The sequence below is a fragment of the Triturus cristatus genome, chromosome 7, assembly GCF_964204655.1.
Source record: "Triturus cristatus chromosome 7, aTriCri1.1, whole genome shotgun sequence".
Lineage (NCBI taxonomy): Eukaryota > Metazoa > Chordata > Amphibia > Caudata > Salamandridae > Triturus > Triturus cristatus.
The window spans coordinates 1064220064-1064229900 of NC_140590.1; the positions used below are offsets into that span (position 1 = coordinate 1064220064).

At 44.2% G+C, this 9837-nt stretch overlaps 1 protein-coding gene across 3 annotated transcripts in view; it reads left to right on the forward strand.

The window, feature by feature from the left end:
- Positions 1 to 6126, forward strand: part of SPRY4 (sprouty RTK signaling antagonist 4) — a 31663-nt gene extending 25537 nt beyond the window's left edge. For all 3 annotated transcript variants that reach the window (XM_085618138.1, XM_085618140.1, XM_085618139.1), the window contains exon 2: positions 34 to 6126. In XM_085618138.1, the coding sequence (XP_085474264.1) occupies positions 69 to 965 (897 nt within the window). In that variant the 5' untranslated portion in view covers positions 34 to 68 and the 3' untranslated portion in view covers positions 966 to 6126. The remainder of the gene's footprint in view (positions 1 to 33) is intronic.
- The last annotated feature ends 3711 nt before the right edge of the window (positions 6127 to 9837 follow it).

Here is a 9837-nt window from a genome sequence, read left to right on the forward strand (position 1 = left end):
TAGTAATTTTTGTTTCTTTCCTTGGCCTTTCAGGATATTTAAAGCTTCGTAACCCAGTGATCACAAACATGGAGCCTCGGATGCCACACAACATCACGGTAGTTCCCAATTCAGCTATGGTGCAGCCTCTGTTGGACAGTCGTATTCCCTACGGCCGGTTGCAGCATCCACTCACCATCCTTCCCATTGACCAGGTGAAAACAACCCACATTGAAAACGATTACATTGACAATCCAGTGCTGGTCCAACTCGCAAGCCAAAAGCTCACACGAAGCCACCATGAACCCATGCTAATCAATCAGCACCTGCAGAGGTGTGACCATGACGTCACCCACCCATGGATCTCGTTCAGTGGGCGACCTAGCTCCATTAGCAGCAGCAGCAGCACCTCTTCGGACCAGAGGCTTCTGGATCACATGGCCCCACCTCCAGTGGTGGAACAATCCTCACCCAGAGCAGTTCGGATACAGCCCAAAGTGATCAATTGCAAGCCGCAGGACCAGAAGGGAGCTGGGCCCACAGAGTTGGACAAACACTTTCTTCTGTGTGAGGCATGTGGCAAATGCAAGTGCAAGGAGTGTACGAGCCCCCGGACTTTGCCCTCCTGTTGGGTGTGCAACGACGAGTGCCAGTGTTCGGCCCAGTCCCTGGTCAACTATTCTACTTGCATGTGCCTGGTTAAGGGTGTGTTCTACCACTGCACCAACGAGGATGACGAGGGGTCCTGTGCTGACCATCCGTGTTCTTGCGGCCAGTCGAACTGCTGTGCCCGCTGGTCCTTCATGGGTGCCCTCTCCCTAGTCTTGCCCTGCTTGCTGTGTTACCTGCCAGCCACTGGCTGCATTAAGCTGTCTCAGAAATGCTATGACCAAGCCAGCCGGCCAGGCTGCCGGTGCAAAAACACAAACAGCGTAATTTGCAAGGCACCGGACGGCAAAGGAAATAAACCAGACAAGCCTTTCTGATGCAGCAGAGGCCAAGTTTTATATGTGGAGCAAACATAAAGATATATATATATACAATTGTATATGTAACCAGTGTTTTAAGGTTGTGTTGTACCCTACTTTGCCTCCTACGGGAAAACAGACGAAACATTTGCATTGCAGACTTTTTGCACCTGGAGTCCCTTGTCTTTTCTTTGTTTTTATTATGCTGCCACTTTGTTTCAGCATGTCATCAAAGTTCAGAAGGCATCATGCACGTTTGGACCATTTAAGAACACAGTCTGAAAGTCCGCGCACATCACAGAAAATATGGAGGTCTTTACTATTTGGGCCAGCCAGCTGGACTTGGTGGGTTCTGGTTGCAAGCACTGAGGGGTTTTGTGATCTTTGGTCTCAGTGAAAACCTTCATAACGTTTCTCCAAAACAACCTCTAAGCACTATTGGTTAAGAGTGTTTGAGCTGTACAGAAAAGCTCCCCAAGTCAATTTAGAGGTAGACTGGCCTACTTGGAATTCAAAGGCCTTCAGGCAGACCCTTTTGAGGGTATTGGTGAGGCAGAGCCAGTCGCATGTGCCTACCTGACATGCGTCTGTCTCTGGCTGTTCCTTTTCAGAGGAACCCATCTTAAGGGCTCTCCAGTTTTCCACATTGATGCATTTATTAGTAGCTGATGCAGTCAGTTGTTTTTCGTTGCAATTTGGTTTTTGTGGCCCTGCCCATTCCAATATAAATGAAAACATACAAGTATAGGAATGTTAAAAAAAGACCTGAACTGGCTGTACTACTCGACATGGAATTGGGAAACTTGTGAGCTCTGTAGTCTGTCAGCAAATTCATTAAAATCAGCTTTTGGGTCAATTGCCATGAACCTATTGACCACCAAAGATCATTTTAGTTTTCCCCCCCACTTTCTGTTCAGTTCTGTCACTGATGTCCTGTTGCTCACAAAGCAAGGCCAGCTAGGAAACTTGGCTTTTTTTTTTTCCAATCTGTTTTTAATGGCCAGTTGAATACAGCGCCAGTATGTTCTTCCAAATTCCTTTTTATTTTGATTTGAATTTTTTTTTTTTAAGGAATTGCTTAAACTTTTCTTCACATTGCTCTTCTTTTGTGAACTCTTGCATTTTGCGATGCGTCCTTCCAGGCGTTCCTTTGTTTAATTCTCCCGCTTTTTTCTTCCACCCCTGTCTCCTGGTTTTCTCAGGTGCATATCAGCCAATAAAAGAAGGCTTTGCCCCTTATATTTTTGAAGTTGTTTTAGATGGGGCAAGAGGGACTCAGAGCTCAGTATCCATCATCTTCCTCTTTCAGAGCACAAGTGCATGCTTCCGCATTCAAAGGCACCAGTTTTGTACATCTGTCGCGATGGAGCCAGGTATCCTATATGTAGGCTCGAATGCCTTTTTAGATGGAAGCTTATTTTTTATACTGAGGGTGGCGGGGCGTGCTAACTCTTGCAGAAAGCCTCTTCCATTGTTGGTCTGTTAATGCTGCTGCTCAACGTAACACATCCTGTAAGATAAAGTGTTTATATCTGTGTAAATATAGAGAGAATACAAATGTCTATTTTAGTGACCGTACCATTCACTGGGCGGGGTCGGGCGGGTGCACTTAGGGTGCAAAGGCCGGTAGCGTTCTTGTAGCTCAGTGTTCTATGCTCGAATGAGTAGGCCTAGAGCAGGCAGCTCTGTGGTCGCACAAAATGTAGGAACCCCTTCCCAACATCCATGGTAAGTGCTCATAACCTCTACCACAAGCTTCAGTTGAACCATGCAACAGGGCAAATCGGTACTTTTAGTTGGTGCATGACAGAGCAGTTGGGGACTCCTACACAATCAGGCTGGGAACCAGCCGCAGGGGCTAGCACCTTCCATGTTGTTGGAAAAACAATGGGTGGTGGATAAATGTACTAGCAACTTTCTATAACTCCTACTACAGGGATCTGTGTTCTGCCTTCTGATAGCCTCAGGGTTTACTTCTTTAACTCCCCTCACCTCTTGCTCTAAGTTCACCTTGAGATGAGGTTGTTCGGGGGTGGACATACACATGGCAGGTGGCTGAGTGTAAATAGGCATTCCTTTACTAGACTCCTACAGCCATTTACAGCTCAGAAGAGTGAATGAATTTCCTCCCATGGGAAAACATTTCTGTGTTCAAATAACATGTCTGTTAGAGTGCACCAGCTGATGGTGGTTCTGTTTTCTTGTTCCATTAAAAATGATATTTTTGGTAAGCTAGGCTTAATCAAAGCCTATTCACATTAATAGCGCATTATTGTTTCATTAAAATGTGGACAGTTCTTTCTATCCTACTTTACACTTCCAGCTGTACATATTTATTTGTTCTATTTATATTAGTTGCTTTATTCACGAAGTGATTTTAGAAAATGGGATCAAGCATTTGTAAAAATGGGTTACTGACCCTCACCCATGCGCAAGTATATATCACAGCAGGAGTGAATGTATATTTGTGTATATATATATGCACCTCACTGTCTGATATTCAAACTGCAACTTAAGGCAAGTGATGTTTGTCTGGCAGCCATCTTGTATGCAGCAGTGGGTACACTTAGCCACACTTCCACATCTCAAGCCTAAATGGGTGTGTCTTTGATGGAAGGCAAGTGAGAACAATAAGTGTATGTTTTCAAGATAAAAAGGGCAGGGATAACCTATGCAGATCACCTGCCATCTGCTCCACACTCTGTAAGCAGGAGTGAGGAGTTGCCTCTCAGCTATTCTGGCTAGACTCAACAGTTTGTACCATGCATGTTCTGAGGAGTGTGGCACAGGTGGGGTTAAGGCTCCTGATGTCTCTCTCCGGTTTGCCTTTTTAGGGAAAATACAAAGGGCGCCCACTTATCTACTATTATTGATTTCATTGAACCACTGCCCCCAAAATGTGACAATTTATGTGGACCTGCAATTCAATTCCACATGAATTCACTGTCTAGCATACACCGTGAGAGAGACTGTAAGCTACTGAGAAATATCCAAGGTACAATTTGGAGAGCCGGCCCTAGTTTTCTGAAAGCTTATGACGCGTTTTCTGCTGGGAAATTATGACAACCTTAAAATTATAGCCTAAGTTGCCAATTTTAGGGCCTGATTTAGATCTCGGTGGATGGGTTACTCAGTCACAACGGTGACCCCTCTGCTGAAATATAAATCCCATAGGATATAACAGGATTTATATTTTGGTGGACGGGATATCCGTCACTCTTGTTACGGATTAACCCGTCCACGAGAGCTAAATCCGACCCCAAGTTTTCCATACATTGTAAACACCACTATGACAGTCCAGCTTCAATGTGGCTGCCATATACAGGATATTCATAAAGGACAGGCAGTGTTTTTTCTGTTTCCAGTTCCTTTGTGAGGGGTGGAAACTAGGAAATTCGTTGGCTGATTGTTTGTAGTATACAGCACATATCAGTCCTCTACCCTCTATATCGTCTGCACACCTGACCCTCTCTGCTCAGCTCACAAGTGACACCCTGCAAAGTGATGTGAACGTTAGTATTTAATGGAACAATACATTATTTTTTTACATACACTGCACAGGGGAGAATAGACTTATCAGCAAGCACAATTGCTTGCTTCTGGGTGTGCCAAAGAGATTCAGTATCTGGGATATTACAATGCATAGCCACATTTGATGTTAAACACTAGGCTGTAATGTTCTTTATGTAACACTTTTGACAAGAGCAAATTTAGTTTTTTTCATCATAACGCCAGGTCTTGTAATATCTAACCTAAAATGTGCATGCACTCCATGTAGCAAGACAGTGATTCACACGTAGAAGTGAATTAAGTGGATGGTTCCCACCGTTAGCCTTTTGTGAGGCCACTCTACTGCAAAATTTATATTTTTGGCATTGTCTGTAATTGCATCCGCTTTGTATAATAATTGCCCAAAGGCCAACAAATGTTGCTGGTGGAATTTATTGAAACTTTTTGACCATCCTTGTAGGAGGATAGTTTGGTTTATCAGTGAGAATTTCCTGACCAAGTCACAGTCCAGTATTTGGTGGCTAAGTATCGGCATTTCCCCCCAAATCCTGGATGATGATGTCATTGCACTGATGTGTTTCCATTGGCCCTTGAAAGCTAAGGGTAACACAACTGGTGCTTCACATCAAGATTACATTGAAGATGCCATACATAAAGGTATTTTACGTGCAGCGCATGCCACTGAAAAATTGACAATCTATGGACATCTATAAGTACAGTGGCTTTAATAAGCTATATTGGTCTAAGTGCACCATGTGTGGGTAACCTGTAGAGTACTGGTACCTGTAGGTACATTTAAGAAAATAAAAGTGACTTTTTTTCATGCCAGTTGGGTGGGCACATCGATCAGAAAGATACTTGTTGCACCAGCAAGATCACAGCAAAATGTTTCGGCAAAATATCGGCTCAGCATTGAATTTGAAAGAATTGCGTAATTTTTTTGACATCCTCTAGTCAACTCTGCAGACTACGGCAAGAGTGCGATGAGGGTGGATCGTGCAAGCTGCTTGGTTTTTTTTTGTTTGTTTTATATATATATGTATTGTTTTAATTCAAGGTACTCACCCACTTGATGGATACTAGCCTGGGTATTGTTCTTCTTGAGGGAAATAGGGACCTGGAGGCAGGAGGGATTCCATGTGCTCATCTTTCAACCCATGACGTGGAAAAAAGAGTTTACCTGGTAGATAAGCAAATGAGGCGCTTGCAAGTGTCTTTGAGGAAACCCAGAGTTTAATTTTCTTAGTTGTGCATATTCCAAGCGTTGCATGTAAAAAATGGCAGATCTGTTGTAATGTGATGGGTACCAGCACAAAAAGTGCATTTATGGTCATTTTTGGGACCACATTCTTTACTAAAGTATAAAGATATGGTGGGAAGATGGTGTCCTATATTTTTCCAGATGTATGGCTAGCAACTTTCTAGCACCTGTTTGATGCAAAAGTTTTGTTGACATTTTCACCTCTGTCCCTACCCCCTATTCCCTAATGAAAGACATGGCCGAACAGAAGGTTTCTTATGTATAGAATATTTATTTTGAAGCTCTATTTTAATAGTATTTATTTTAGAAAGTCTACTATTGTAAAAGTTCTTCTGGTTTGTGAAGAAGCAAGTTAAAACCTGAATGTACTGATCTAGAATTATATATAAATATATATTGTTAAATATACGAATGGCCCTTGACTTTTATTTACTATTTATGACTTTTGCTGTTTTCCTTGTATGCAAAGACAAGTTTCATCTGTTTAAATCTAATGGATATGACCTTTTTTATTGCAGGAACTTTAGATTTAAAAAAATGGTGTCTTCAGATTGTAAGAGGGATACATTTCTAAACCGTTAAAAAGCGGTTAATTAATTACAAAACCTTTAGTTCGACAAAAGCTTCAAACATAACTACGGCTTACTATGAGAACGATGTGGCCCCCGGTTCCACATTGGCAATAGCTGGAACACTGAGGGCACAATTACGAGTCTGACCGTCCAAGGACCGCCAGACTCGTGGGGGCGCAGCGGTGGCGGTCTCCCTACAGCCCTATTGTGATTAGGGTGGTCGGACTGCCATTGCCCCGCCGCAGCCTCCAGGGAACCATGTTCCATAGCAGTTCTGCGGCATTAAGGATGCATCAGTATGCTAGGCGGGACCACTGCAGTCCCGCCAAGCATATTAGGAGTTTCCTCTCTACCATGGTTTTCATGGCGGTTCCTCCTCCATGAAAAGGCTGGCGCAGAGGAAACAAAGTCTGCGCCCTGGGGTGCATGTAGGGGAGCACAACAAGTGCCACCAGGTGTTCATGCACACCATTTCCTATACGGAATTGCCTTTTCAGCCCATGCTGTGCAGGAACAGTTTTTGTCCTTCCCATTGTGGGCCCCATTTTATGAGGCACTGCCGTGGTAATGCTGAAAAAACCTGTCGTTGCTGCAGTCATGGCATCTGAACCTGTGAGGAGCAGTACTGAACTGGATTTGGGACTACATAGCCTGTGAAAGTTTCTCTAAGTAATTGGAATACATTGAGATGCTTCAGCATCCCGTGGTAACTCTCCTGGATGAAACCCTGTGTAGGCCCCTAGGCAGTCGGAAATTCGGGGTCCCCATTGCAAATTATCTCCAAATACCCAATGCACCAGATTTATTTACAAACTTGCTGCTGCCAGAAGATGAGCTTTTCAGAGACAAACTGTTATGTGAACCTGATGTCTCCGGTTTATGTACTTTAAGTTGTTAGTGGGTTCATTACATTAATGCAGGATTTTCATTATAGTCTTTTTAAAGTTTTTGTTTCTCTGAGTTGATTATTTTTTTCTATCTTTTAGAAACAATATTTAAGAAAGCTTGATTGTAATTTTCTTTCAAGATCAAATCAATATTATTTTGATCCGTTGTAGTGGGGCCCCTAAAAGGAGTGGGGTCCATAGGCTAGTGCCTACTTTGCCTATTTGGTAATCCGGAACTGAGTGGTAAAGCCATTGGCATAGCTCTCAACCTTGTATCTGCATTCCCGAGGCGTGAGGGCAAGTGCAAGACCAGCCAACTCGTAAAGATATTCTTGTGGAAACCTACTACTGAAATTCACATTCTGTGGAACAGGGAGGGCATGGAAAGTGAGCACTAAGGCACACAGCCACCACGAAGTCTGAGTGACTACACTCTAGGATTTACATTCTACGGGTCAGACCAAAATTAAATTGGAGGTACGAATGCCCAGACCCTAGTCAAAGCTGAGGGTTGTGAGACCTAATAGCCGCTAGGAGCACCTTCCAATCTGGGCAACCATTTGTCGGGATTATTAAACTGAAAACACCAAGGGGTCGATGAATTGTATGAATGTTGTGCTTTATACAAACCGCATACTGTGCTGTATTTTTTCCTCCAGGTCTTTGCAGTGGCAAGAAATGTACCGCGTTGCACTGATTATGTGGCTGCCTTCCACGACCAGCGCAAGAGCCAGGAAGCCTCTTCTAGGCATGCTCCTGCTTTTAGTGTAGTAGAGGAGAAGGTGGAAAGGAGGAAGTCAGTGCGTTACCTCTTGTTGTGCCGCAGTAGCCTGTCAGAGTTCACAGTATAAATCCTGGGAAAGTGCTTCCACAGAACTTTTCTCTCTGCCTTTAGGATACCTGCTGGCTGCACCCTTCTTTCTACAGTTTGTCACTGTCCAGAGGCACAGGTTTATAGGGCTTGCCTGGGATATTTGCCCCGTAAGCCAGGAAAGCAGGACACATCACTTAAAAATAGTTGGGCCTAGTTACCACACAAGGCAAGAACATTTCAAATGAAGAAAAAAAAATGGCTCAGTTTTAGTTTGATTTGTAACGGCCCTTGCACCCTTCATGGCGAACATATTGTGTTCTGTCCATTCTCTGAGGAGCTTAAGTTCAGCCATTGGCTTCTTTGACTCAGGAATTTTCAGCCATTGGTGTGAGACATTGACAGTCACATCTTGGATCAATCCACAGACCCTTTTTTATTAGGTCTCGCCTACACAGTGCGCATGCACTGCATAGGAGACCTTTAGCCGTTGTGCAGCTCTTTTTACAAAGCACATACTCGTGCTTGTGGCGGCATACGCATACGTACCACAAGCACGAGTATGTTCTTAAAAAAAGAGCTGGCTTGCGCACGCATGCACGCACCACTGCACAATGAGCTCTGTCCACTCTTGCTGGAAGCCTCCCGTAGGTCTTGGTCTAATGCTGCCTCTGTTACCATATTAAACAAACCTACTGCCACTGCTTGTCGTCAGAGGTGCCATCTGTGCAGGTAAAATACATTTTCTTTAAAATAGGCATTACGGGTAGATCTTTGATTTGATGATTTTTACTGGGTTTTTGGGAACTACAGTGAGGGCATTGACCCTCTGGCACAGTTAATGTTTTGCCACGATCAGATGCATGGCTTTTAACCACAAGCCTGCTTGTTTGTATCATACACCTGCTATTCTAAGTAGGGACTGCCAGAACCAATTAACACAGATGCAAAGAAAAACTACATTAGGCCAATCCAATCTACATAGGACGATTCGATTTCTGAATGTCTCTTGTGAGCCTCCCCCTCGCCCCCTCACCCCCAGAAATCCAGGACCTCCCGTGTTGATTTAAAAGCAGCACTTTCAACCTTCAAAGTGTCCCGTTGCAATGGGAATGACACTGCGCCACGGGAGTCTGCATTCTCGCCCATCACATCCACTCCTTTGAAGGCAGAATATCTTCTCTGGAACCGTCACAATTAGAGCTTTCAAGCCGCTCACATGGCCAGTGCAGCAGGACAAACGCGCATTCACTGTCCTCGTTCCGCCGTCCCTCCCACTTGCACTGCCTTACGCTTCCCTGGCATCGGTCCCGTTTGCAAAACTGCTCCGGACTCAACCTCCCCCCCCCCCCCCCCCCCCCCCCCCGAAGTATAATTTGCCTCCTCTAATTCCCTTTGTCACGTTGTGCCAATAAAGAACCTGGCTGGCGTTCTAACACTCATCGAAACCAACTTATTGGGGCACGATTTTCAGACCGCATGGAAATATACAGAACATTCAAGTGTAAGAAAAAATACAAGTTCGAAAAATACACTCTGCTTTCAAGGAGGACTGATATATGCCAGAAAACTACTACCACGTGTGCCCAAAAATTAGCCATCGCCCAATACAGGCGCCCAGGGTGCCATGCACGCAGCAGGAAATAGAAATATGAAGCCACTCAAATTAAAAGAAGTAAATGCATACCAGCAATCTAAAACTCTAGCTTTTCTGGCATGTCCAGTATTTCTGAGAGGCAGTGAAGAAAATGGTTACAAGAACTCAGTGACTAACCCTTAAACTGGTCCATGCTCAAGGAGGCAGTGCTTAGTAGAACCATCAATGACAACCGCAGATGCCCCATTAGCT